The following is a 12,508-nucleotide window of genomic DNA, read 5'->3' as shown; positions in this document are numbered from 1 at the left end:
AAGAAAACAGGGCACAGATCCTGGTGTTAAGCAGGGCTGTATGAAATAAACAACTCTGCTTTAGTTAGAAAAATCTATTAGATCAAGAGAAAGATGGGTTTTCAAGGTCCAATCGTGGTATATTGTGTCATGTTCTTTGAGAGGAAAAAAAAGCATTTATAGCCTACTATTTAAAATAACTGCTTTTGCTGATTCTAGGGCTTGCATTTTTGTAAAGTATAATACAGTGAGCAGAGATAATAATGACCAAAGTGCTGACTTCAAATGAGATTTTGTTTGCAATTTTTAATTAAGCAATCTGGGCAATTTTTTTTTTTTTCTCTTCAACATTAGGAGGAAAGAAAAAGACCACACTTGGGGGCCTGGTGGAAAAACAGAAAATGCTTTTTCTCATTTCAACCAGATTTCAAAGCAGCAGAGTGCAGAGAGGCAGTGGCCAGGCCCTCAGTATTCCTCAGGATTGCTTGAGTGTGCGTCTCGCAGATAGGAATCAATTATGTTTGGAGGTACGCCTTGCAAGAGGAGCCTGCAGAAGGACAGCCCACCTAGAGAGGACCAAAAGGAAAAGAGATAAATCAAAACCATCTACGTGAAAAATCGCTGAAACAATACTTCTTGACTAGCTGCCTGGAAATGTGACTAATTATGTTCCCATTAGTTACAAAGATTCATTCAGTCTCTACTTGGAAATCTTCTCCTAGTTTTAGTACATTTAGAATTTAAAGCACTTGGCATCTAGAAGGAAAAGCAAGTTCCCAGCAGAACCATAGCCGTTTTCCCCCTACTATTGTTCAATCTTCATTTAAATTCCCAAGTGGTTGGAAAGTATTTATTGCTCTTTGAGAGGTTTTGTGATTCCTCATAGATGATTTAAATGTTCCGACTGAACAGCAGAATACATGCACACCATCTTATGGATCAGCGGGAAGATCTGCTTCCAGTTTGTTAATGTTGTTTTTAATTAGGCACAGAGAGTTTCAATTCAAACACATTGGAAAATATATAAACTACCCCCTTTAACTGTGGTCATTTATGCACGTCAAAAGCACAAAAATTGGAAATATTTTGTTAAAGTTATAATGATAAGACCGGTCCAATACTTTCTGAAGGTGTGAGAAACACCAACCAATATTTCATACCTACCTTCTGAGTTTCTGATTTATGTCAAAAAATAAAAGTACCCTTCAAGAGAGAATCCATGAAACCACAAAAATTCATGGTCCTTTAGTGAAGTGCTTCACTACTTGCTAATAAATTCACGTCCAGACAAAGCAGCATGCCATTTGAACATTCTTAAAAACTTCTTTAATGCAAATTTGAGAAAGTCATTCTCCTTTTTTTAAAAAAACAACTCAAGTCACATATTGGTAGAAATGATGCCACTTATGTACATGTCCATTCCTTGATGCAAATAATTCAGAATGCTTGGGTATCACCCGTTTTTGTCTACATTAAATGCTTTGATTCATGCTCTACTGCATTCAACAACTTGCTTCATGTCAACAGGAGACTGCTGTGATGGATAAGTACTAGCTGTTAATTTCAAGATAGTGAACTACAAATTAAAACTACTAAGTTAGCGATTTAAAATAAGTCTATTTTCATTGGATTACATAATGAAAATCATGCCATACTCCACAGGCTTGGTATGGCTTATGACAGTCATAAGCTTCATATGCCAAAACCATATGAAAGCTTACCTTAGATGATATTATACATTCAAAAATCCTTATTGTGCAACGACTAAGGAAAAGAGAAAGAGGGAGAGAGAGAGAAGTCGTAAGCATTAATAAAGTGCTAACACCAAAGTTGAGTACTTGTTGGATGAAATTATGGTCATGATTATGATGAGGTGATTTCATTAATCCTTAGTCATGTAAAAGATGTAGGAAAATAGAAGCACATGAAATGAAGGGTGGGGATCCAGTCACGTCAAAAGGATCATTAATATGTAAAACATTTATTAATATGCACAACTACTTTGCCTGAATAGGTGGCAAAGCCAATCCGATTGTATAGTGAATATCTATGGTAAGAGCTTCCAAACCATTAGCTTAAAACAAATATAAAAACCAAAACCCTACAACATATATATATCGTGTTTTTCAACAAAAGAAAAACATAGACAATGGACAAAGTGTTAGTGTACATATATATATGTTGAAATTCTAAAAGGCAAAATTATCAAGTACAAATATTAGACTAGTGTATTCTATAATATTGTACTCTGAATGGAATATATATGACTGATCTAAATAGACACAAAACTTAACCTTATATTACAAAGCTCTTCTGTATACAATCTACAAAGCTTTCAAGAAAGAACCTTACTTTTTTTCTCTTTTGAAAGCTGATATTATCTTTGGAAATTCACAAAACAAATATTGTAAACTCAGGCATAGATCTACATCATCAGGGTTTTAATCAAGTTGCATACCCAGCTGCAAATAACTCTTAATTTGCAATTCCAAATGGGGGCAAATCACATGTATATGATAGTACTCATTTATTGCTTGATACATTTTATAATAGAGCCTAGAATTTTCTTTCCTTTTAAGTTCATAAACATGTGAAATAATTTGAGTCCCCATGAAAATGTCCAAAATCTTCAACAGATAGATGGGTTACAGATATTCTACTGGCGAATTTGTAATGGGAATATTTTAAATATGTAAGTTTCCCAATTTATTTTTTTTATTTGTTATTTTTTTGAGACAAATTCTCACTTTGTCACCTAAGCTGGAGATCTCGGCTCACTGAAGCCTCCTTGACCTCCCACATTCAAGCGATCCTCCTGCCTCAGCTCTCCAAGTAGCTAGGACTACAGGTTTGCGCCACCACACCTGGCTAAGTTTTGTACTTTTTGTAGAGATGGGAGTTTGCCATGCTGCCCAATCTGATCTTGGACTCCTGGGATCAAGCGATCCACCTACCTCGGCCTCCCAAAGTGCTGGGATTATAGGCGAGAGCCATCACGCCCGGCCTTTAAATATTGGAAATATTTTTTTATCCTCTTTCCATAAAAAATGCTCGGAACATTAAAAAAAAATGTTTACAACATTCAGTTCTCTGAATTGCATCATGAATGTAAGGAAACTATGCTGTAAACTATCTTTTAAAAAGTACTTCTACAGTTAAAAAATGAAAATAATAAAGAAATGTTGATTCCCAAGTTTTGATAGTCTTATTATATAAAACGAGATCATCTTCAAACGTAGCTTTCTGGCTTTATTCATGGAGACATGTGGTAAGGTACGTAGTTTTCTGACAAAACTTAGTTTCTACATTACTTAATATCCTTGAATAATTTGGCCTTCCTTGTTCATGGCATAAACACTGTATGCCATGAGCTGCTAAGAGGTACAATTAAAAGCAAATGAGAAAGTCAAGCTTGACATGCAAGGTGCATTTTCATGTAAGAGGAATGGAACGGAAAGTAGAATATCCAGTGGGATATAAACGTTTTAAACCTGTTGCTGCCCCTCCAGGAAGACTGGTTGTCCAGGGGTATCTACTCCTTGATATATCACTGCAGAATCAGAATATTTGTACCAGTATTTATTTATTCTCAGTTGACATTCTTACCTTTTTTCACAACTTAACTTGATTCAAGTTACCTATTATCAGATAACAATCTGATGATAAACAATTTCAGTTACTTTTAGGACCAAAAACTTTTACCAATATATCACAGTTGATACTTTATTATGAACTTATGTACTAGAATACATTATTCTTTTTATCAAATTTAATTACCGTACCATTTACTATATTTTCACTAAAAAGACTATATCATGTATATGTATAATACTATTCACTTTTAAGGAGAGCCTCAAATATTGTTCCATTTGTTAAAGCATCATTTTATATCATTAACAACATTCAGCTAGTTTCAGAGCATAAATAAGTGGTACTGTTTTTTTTTTAGTTTTTGTTTTTTGGGGGGATATTGAAACAAAAGCATCAACAATACTTTGGAACTAATAAGGCTAGCAGTTGAGAAACCAGATGATTTGCAATTATGACCTTAATAATCATTTAAAGCCAATAAAGGAGCTAAAAATGTTTAAATTTGTAAGGATTATCTCAATAGTAAGGCTTGAAATTTTCTAAGAATATTATATGCCTTATATTTGTGAGAAAAAAATCAAATCTTTTTCCTTTCACTCAATTATGAATCATAAAAGAAAAAATACAGCTTTAAAAAGTTATAAGAGGAAAGCGGCTGGGTGCAGTGGCTCACGCCTATAATCCCAAAACTTCGGGAGGCCAAGGCGGATGGACTGCTTGAGGTCAGGAGTTTGAGACCAGCCTGGCCAACATGGCGAAATCCCGTCTTTACTGAAGATATAAAAATTAGCCAGGTGTGGTGGTGCATGCCTGTAATCCCGGCTACTCAAGAGGCTGAGGCACGAGAATTGCTTGAACCCAGGAGGCAGAGGTTGCAGTGAGCTGAGATTGCACCCTTGCACTTCAGCCTGGGTGACAGAGTGAGACCTTGTCTCAAAAAAAAAAAAAAAAAAAAATATATATATATATATATGTGTATGTGTGTGTGTGTGTATTTATATGTGTGTGTATACATATATATATGAAAAGTTATTTTGTTCAAGAAGTTTCTCTATCACATTTATATTAGATTTAGCACTAAAAGACTCTTTTTTTTTTTTTTTTCTTTTTTGAGACGGAGTCTCGCTCTGTCACTCAGGTTGGAGTGCACTGGCGTGATCTTGGCTTGCTGCAACCTCCACCTCCTGGGTTCAAGCCATTCTCCTGCCTCAGCCTCCCGAGTAGTTGGGATTACAGGCGTGTGCCACCACGCCTGGCTAATTTTTGTATTTTTAGTAGAGACGGGGTTTCACCATGTTGGTCAGGCTGGTCTCGAAATCCTGACCTCGTGATCCGCCCACCTCAGCCTCCCAAAGAGCTGGGATTACAGGTATGAGCCACCACGCCTGGCTAAAAGACTCTTTTTTAAAAAACATAAATACCCAAGCATTTACTATGATTTTCTAAAATAGATATTTACTTTCTGAGTTTTAGGTCATAATTTCTTCATTATAGAGAGATTGGAAAAAGAAAGATTTTAGTTATTACAGAATGGCAATATAATACACTTAAGAATGAGAGAAAACACACTAGGATCATGTCACCTATTATCTCATAACGGTGACTCTTTGAAGGGTTTTTCATGGTGTCCCAAAGTAGGTTCTGCTCGTAAAGAAAAATGTCAGTATAAAAATGGTAGTTGATTAATATGAAAATTGATTAAGATGGCAGGTTATGCTTTTCAACCACATAAATCCTTATGTGTTTTCTTGGTTTACATTAGTTGCCACACTTTGAAAACTAGTATAAATGAAATGTATACCTATAAATGGAAGTTCTCTAGTTAGAGATTTGAAAAGCAACCTGTTATAATATGTATATACTATATTCTATATGTGTAATATCAAACACTTAATTAGCAAAACTATTTCTATAAATATCAGAAAATAATAAACTTAACAAAATAGTAAACTAATTAAAAATAGTGCAGATTCCTCAATTGCCATTTCAATAGATGGATTTTCACACTAGGCTTCTATTTATAGATGAATGATGTCACCAAAGTGATAGCCCCTTTCATTCTTACCATGGTGTACACATACTAACATTCCACTGAAATTAACAGTCCCTTAGCGCAAACCACATAAGACAAAAATAAGTTGACTTAAATAATCAAATAACCTTCCACAAATAAAGTGAAGTGAACGTAGGATGTAAAACTGCCTTCTCTCCCTGAATTGCCTCCCTGCTTCCCTTGCCCTCACCACCCTCTCCCACCCTCGCTGCAGCGTTTTGGCAAACAATTTGGATTAAGAACAATAAGCATTAAGAACAATAATTCAATGATTTTCTTTAACTTTAGTCTATACATGAGATATTGGATGTCATACCTTTCACCTCCAGTTTGCATTCAATCTCCACTGTCCCAAGGTCATTGACTGCTTTGCAGCAGTAAGTGCCTCCATCATAGGGGCTGGGCTTGCGAATTTCCAGGGTACAGACTCCCTGGTTGCTGAACATCCTGTATCTTGGGTCATCCACAATAACAACTTTGTTTTTCATCCAGGTTATTTTAGGCTGAAGTTCAAATTGAAGAAACTTAGGTCAAAACATATCTGTACTTGGCATATTAATAGACCATCAAAGCCAGTGACAGGATGTTAAAGCATGGCTTAAAAAGAAAGTGCATCTGAGAATGATAGATTTCTACTTGGGCACTATTTCTCACATTAAACTCTACTTAGTGCTTGGCGAAGAAGCAAACGAACAGTTCTGACAAAGAAAGCCAGATTTGTTCAGAGGCAACTCTAGGGCAATCTTCTCAAATGGATTCAGTTGCATTTCAATTTGATCTACACGGGTACAAACTTTCAGTTATAGGATGAACAAGTTTGGGGCATTGAATGTACAGCACCAGTGGTGACGAATGTATTAATTTGATTGTGATAATCATTACACAATGTGTACACATATCAAATCATCATATTGTTCAGCTTGAATGTATATGACCTTTATTTGTCAATTAAATATTTTCAAATTAAAAAGAATTTCGTCCATAGGTCCATGATATTAACTCATTGTAGAGAGTGCATATTTGCTGGGCATTTTTTTTTCAGAGAATCCCCTTAAGGTGTCATGACCATTTGATTTTCCTCCTTTCCTTTTCCTGATACTCTTTTTTAATTCTTTATGAACTGCATCTGCCTCATTACTTAACCTGTCCTCTGACGTCTATATTTATCATCCCATGGCGATGGATCTACTCCAATCAGATACTGCAAGATCAGTAATGACCCAATCACCCAGGAAGATGACTTCATTCTCCTTGACCTCTGAACCGCATTTGATATCAGTGACTCCTCACTCTCATAGTGTCTTCTCCTTTCTTTTGTAAATATGCACCCTCCGCATTCTCTCTTCCACCTCTTCTATTATTTTGTCTTGCTCAGAACCTACAGATGGCACCTTTTCTGTCTCCTTCACACAGTCTTCTTCTTCCTTCCGCCCTTCAAATGGGAGCGATCACTAAGCCTCACACCTTGGTCCTTGGCTTTTTACTCACTATCCTCTTTCCTCAATGATATTCCTTTCTAAAGCTTTGGCAAGGGGTAGAATGTAGCATCTTTATGTCTGGGGCTCCCAAACCGAGAGCAAGAGCCCTGGCCTTTCTCCTAGGCTCCGGGTGAACCTCTCCATCTGCTTCCTCATCATCCCCATTTGGATGTACCAACATCATTTACAAGTACACATTAATTTAGCACCTTTTGCTCATCCTCAGTCTGGCTTTTTCCTTTGACTTTCCTTTTTTTTTTCTTTTTTTTCAGAGTCTTCTGTCACCCAGGCTAGAGTGCAGTGGTGCTATCTTGGCTCACTGCAACCTCCACCTCCCAGGTTCATGCAATTCTCCTGCCTCAGCCTCCCAAGTAGCTGGGATCACAGTTGTATGCCACAATGCCCAGCTAATTTTTGTATTTTTAGTAGAGACCATGTTGCCCAGGCTGGTCTTGAACTCCTGATCAAGTGATCTGCCTGCCTCAGCCTCCAAAGTGTTGGGATTAGAGGCGTGAGCCACTGCACCCGGACAACTTCCCTATTTACGATCAAGGTATATACAGGAAAAAAAAAAAAGTTCATAAATTTTCCCAATTCTAGGGTACTTTCTCTCAGTGCACCCAGGGATATGTACATCTCTATGGGTGATATTCATTAAATCGTTGTTCTTTTCAAATGCCAACATGAAGCCTGGAAACCTTTCTCATCTCTTCAACCGGATATGATATCTCCCTTCTTAGCACACTGTACCCTTATCAAAGCACATTTATATTCTGTCTTACAGTATAGTGTAATTGTTGTTTAATTTATCACAGAATTCTTGATATTACCACCTAATTTTCCAAGTGAAACAATGTTATTACACTTCCATATCCTTATACAGGAGATGTTCTTTTTTAAATAGGTGGTTTGCTTTTTCTTCAGAGGAATCCCTTAGTAAAGAAATGTAAGCATTTTTTACTACTGCATCTGAATAGTGTGCCTAATTATCTACCACCACTAACACCCTCTAATCCCCCATCCTGGGAAAACACAAGGAGCAGCTGGATTTGTTTTTATTGTTACTTACATTATAACACAACAAATACAAGCGAGGGACTTTAACTGATGTGATAGAAGAACATAGTACCTTAGGATTTCCTCTCACACTGCAGTTTAGGGTGGCATTGTAACCAGCGATGGCATAGGTGTTAACCAAAGGCTGAGTAAACATGGGTGCCTCTGAGAAATCAAAGTCTTCATACACTGGATTTTTGTAGATTTTACCTTAAAAACAAGCATTACAAATATGTTAAAATTATGTAAATTGGCCTGAGACTATATTATTGGTGGCATCCTTTACTCACGATTAAAACTTTCCTGAACTTAGAAACACACGGAAAAAGATGAGCAAATGCCATGTGGCAAACATTCTGAGGGGTACAAATGCATAGCCAATCATACATGAGATAGAAAGCCAGAGGGGTCATCTGAAACTGAACCAGATATTGAGAAGACTTTGGTGTCTTTCGGAGTATTTTGAACAGAAATTTGTTCTACTGTGAAAATTCACAAGGAAGGTTTTAAGAAGAGGGGTTTATGATGAAATGGAAAGATAAGGATAGAATTTAGTTTCTCCTTTTATAATCGAGTGGGTCCCATGTGTAGCTACATTGAAGGTGTCCAAGAATAAAAGTAGAAACTCTAGAAGAAAATGTCTACTTTTTCCTGTCTCTGGGGTATTAGCCATTTGTAGATCCACTGCCTAGAAGCTGGAATGAATTAAAGCCTATATTTGTAAAAAAATTCAATAATAATATAATTCCACTTAAATTTTACTTGAACACCATTATCATAATTTTACAATGTACATTTACCATTTTTTAAATTCCCTTTCACCACATCTCTTTTTCCAGTCTTCTCTGTGTAGTCACTGTCAACCAAGGTTTTCAAATGTCAGTCCATTCCCAACTCACCATCCTTAGCGATCACAGCACTCTCTTTAGTCATGGTGGCATCCTCACTGAGGCCGCACATGTTTTCAGAAAAGACCCGGAAGTAATATTCATTCCCTATGACCAGTTCAGTAATGGTGGCATTGGTTCGGTGATAATGCTCGATGACAGTGAACCACTCCTAAAAGAAAAAAAGAAATAGTAACTGGAGGAAAATCACCTAAAAGTATACAATTTTTCTAACTGTAGATTGGGATAAATAAGTGCTTTATTAACAAAAAGAAGAAAAGACTACTCATTTTTGTATGGAGAGTAATAATATGTTGTTAAAATATGTTTATATGGAGAGTAATACACGTTATTAAAATATGTTGAAACAATGTATATTTTGTTTAATATTTTACAACTTATTTGCAATTGACTATGTAATTTAATCTTCATTTACACATTAGATTCATATACCCTAGATGTCATCTACTATCTTTATTTTTTTTATAACCTTTAGGTGTCTGTCGTCTATTTATCTACCTGTCTACTTACCTATTTGTCTTCCTAGCTATCTTTTGTAGAATAAAGTATAATTACAGAATTTTAGTGCCAACTTCTTATCAGAAAGACCTGAAGCTAAATCACTAGATAAACATTAGTAATATCCAGTACATTTACTTAACATTATTATTATATATTTTTTTTCTTTTTGAGACACGGTCTCACTCTATCACCCGGGCTGGAGTGCAGTGATGCGATCTTGGCTTACTGCAGTCTTGACCTCCCGGGCTCAAGAGACCCTTTCACCTCAGCCTCCTGAGTAACTGGGACTACAGGCACGTGCTACCACACCCAGCTAATTTATTTTTTATAGAGAGGGGGTCTCCCTATGTTGTCCAGGCTGGTCTCAAACTCCTGGGCTCAAGCAATCCTCCCACCTCAGCCTTCCAAAGTGCTGGGATTACAGGTATGAGCCACTGCTCCCCGTTTGTATTATTAACTTTGGTTCTGTTTTTTCTTTTTGAGATGGAGTCTTGCTCTGCCATCCTGGCTAGAGTGCAGTGGCACAATCTTGGCTCACTATAACCTCCACCTTCCAGGTTCAAGCAATTCTCCTGCCTGAGCCTCCCAAATAGCTGGGAATTCAGGCGTGAGAAAATCTGGTGATCTTTAGCAAGTCATTTATCCTCTGTGAGCCTCAGTTTCCTCATCTATAAAATAAGCTTATAATAAGTCTTACTCCAACTAGGTTGCTTTTTAAACACATTAAGCCAGGGGTTTTCAATCTTTTGGCTTCCCTGGAAAAAGAATTGTCTTGGGCCACACATAAAATACACTAACACTAATGATAGCTGATGAGCTGAAAAAAATAATCATAAAAAAAATCTCATAATGTTTTGAGAAAGTTTACAAATACGTGTTGGGCTGCATTCAAAGCCGTCCCGGGCTGCATGCGGCCCGGGGGCCACAAGTTGGACAAGCTTGTATTAGGCTCTTGTCCTCCTCCAGACCCTTCCGCATTTGCACATGCTGTAACCTTGGAGAATCTTTCTTTTCTAACTAGTGTCTGTCTTTTTTCTTTTTTTGTAGGTATAAGTGCACAGTATCCAACTTATTTCACAAGGAGAAACAGTTGCATGGGTGTGAATCTGAGTCAAAGTCTCGAGCAAATATTTGTGGAAGGAATGAGTTTATTGAATTCTATGGAGCATTGAACCAGTTGCTTTATATCATTTAAGCTTTGTAATAATCAAGCAAGGGATATCTGTGCCCCCATTATATAGACGAGGAAAATAGAGATGAAAGAGGTCAAGTGATTGTGGTCACGTGTGGTCCTTATACACGTGGTCTTAAGTAGCAATGCTTCGGTTTAATTCCAGCTCTGTGGCTCCACAGGTCCTTTCCTTTCTGCTCTGCCACATCACTTCTCCACGGCCCCAGCTGGCTCCTCACCAGTGAGGCCCTTATGCCACCTCCTTTACCTCTGATGAAATGGGCTTTTGCTGCTGCTAACCAGAGAAAGCCAGACCTTACCATGCTCTTCTTGTCAGCCTTCTGGATGGTATACCCTGTGATAGCAGCATTTCCATCATCCTTCGGTGGAGTCCACGTGAGAGCGACATTTTCTCCCCAGACATCCTCAATCTTCACAGATTGGGGTGGACCTGGACGGTCTACAGGATGAATTCATGGTGTCACTGCAAGGTCACTTTCTTTCCCAGTCTATATTTCATTTCAGGAGGATATTTTAAATGACCTTTTCCTCTGTTTTAGGAGGCATCACTCTTCTAGACCCTACCATGGGGGCTTCTGAGACACTTTGCCTTCCAGTAGAATGGAGCCAGGCCAGATCAAAGGGCACAGAGCAGCCTCAACACTCCCTTCAACTTCACAAAACTCAAAAAGGATTAGCCAGTGGGAAAAGAGTGCTTAGTTTAAAGGGAATGACCCTTTAAACCAAGATAGGAGGCTATTCAGGAAGTTGCCCCGTTGGTTAGAGAACCTCAACTTTCAGCAAATTTACTGAAATACAATGATAACAATGATTGGAAACAAGGCTTTTTTCTAGCTCTGCTCTTAAATTTCCTTCTTTTTGTTTTTTTGGAGACAGAGTCTTGGTCTGTAACCCAGGCTGAGTTGCAGTGGTGCAATCTTGGCTCACAAGAACCTCCTCCTCCCAGGTTCAAGTGATTTTCATGCCTCAGCCTCCCAAGTAGCTAGGACAAGTGTGTGCCACAATGTCTGGCTAATTTTTGCATTTTTAGTACAGACAAGTTTTTACCATGTTGTCCAGGCTTGTTTCAAACTCCTGGCCTCAAGTGATCTGCCCGCCTTCCAAAGTGCTGGTATTACAGGTGTGAGCCACCATGCCCGGCCTTAAATTTATTTCTTGAAGTTGCAAAAATTACAGAATAATTTAAGTAATTAAGAACTAACATTATTTATTCTTTGGGCAGGTAAGTATCTAACTACTCTGGCAGGATCAAATAATTCAGTGCTTAACTGTTCAGTTTTGCTTAGGTACATCTTCCTTATATTAATACTAAAAAAAAATTCTTCATTCTCCATGAAAACTTTTACCAGTAAATTTTAGGTGTAGTAAGAAACATGTTAAACTATAGCTAGAATCTATAATGTCTAGAATGTAAGAATTCAACATAAGAAATAACTTTACCATCAGGGAGATGAGAAACTAAGAGTAAGAGAGAGCCGGGTTGTAGAATAGTGCAGAAGGATTTCACTAAAAAGTACATTCATTAATTTTCTTGAACATATATGCCTTAAATCTCTCATGATTAGTCCTTTGAGTTGGTGAGAATTCATTTTGAAATGGTAACAAATCTTACTGCCTTGTTTTTTTTTTTTTTTTTTTTTTTTGAGACAGTCTCTCGCTCTGTCACCCAGGCTAGATAGAGTGCAGTGGCTTGATCTCAACTCACGCAACTTCCACCTCCTGGGTTCAAGTGATTCTCCTGCCTCAGTTT

At 37.4% G+C, this 12,508-nt stretch overlaps 1 protein-coding gene across 27 annotated transcripts in view; it reads right to left on the bottom strand.

Annotated features, from left to right (window-relative positions):
- Window positions 1-265: 265 nt before the first annotated feature.
- The window catches only part of MYBPC1 (myosin binding protein C1), a 98,722-nt gene continuing 86,479 nt past the window's right edge, over window positions 266-12,508 (bottom strand). For 11 of the 27 annotated variants that reach the window (XM_045365772.2, XM_005572008.4, XM_065524701.1 and 8 more), the window contains 5 exons: window positions 11,058-11,197; window positions 9,057-9,216; window positions 8,231-8,367; window positions 5,940-6,126; window positions 266-545 (listed from right to left, as the gene is read on the bottom strand). In XM_045365772.2, the coding sequence (XP_045221707.2) occupies window positions 445-545; window positions 5,940-6,126; window positions 8,231-8,367; window positions 9,057-9,216; window positions 11,058-11,197 (725 nt within the window). In that variant the 3' untranslated portion in view covers window positions 266-444. Of the gene's footprint in view, window positions 546-1,700; window positions 1,744-3,470; window positions 3,530-5,939; window positions 6,127-8,230; window positions 8,368-9,056; window positions 9,217-11,057; window positions 11,198-12,508 lie in introns of all 27 variants that reach the window. The other 16 variants (XM_015431446.3, XM_005572009.4, XM_074007614.1 and 13 more) reach the window with 2 other exon arrangements.

The sequence above is a fragment of the Macaca fascicularis genome, chromosome 11 (assembly GCF_037993035.2).
Source record: "Macaca fascicularis isolate 582-1 chromosome 11, T2T-MFA8v1.1".
Lineage (NCBI taxonomy): Eukaryota > Metazoa > Chordata > Mammalia > Primates > Cercopithecidae > Macaca > Macaca fascicularis.
Note: the sequence above shows the minus strand (reverse complement) of the source record. Positions and strands in the feature narration are given on the sequence as shown.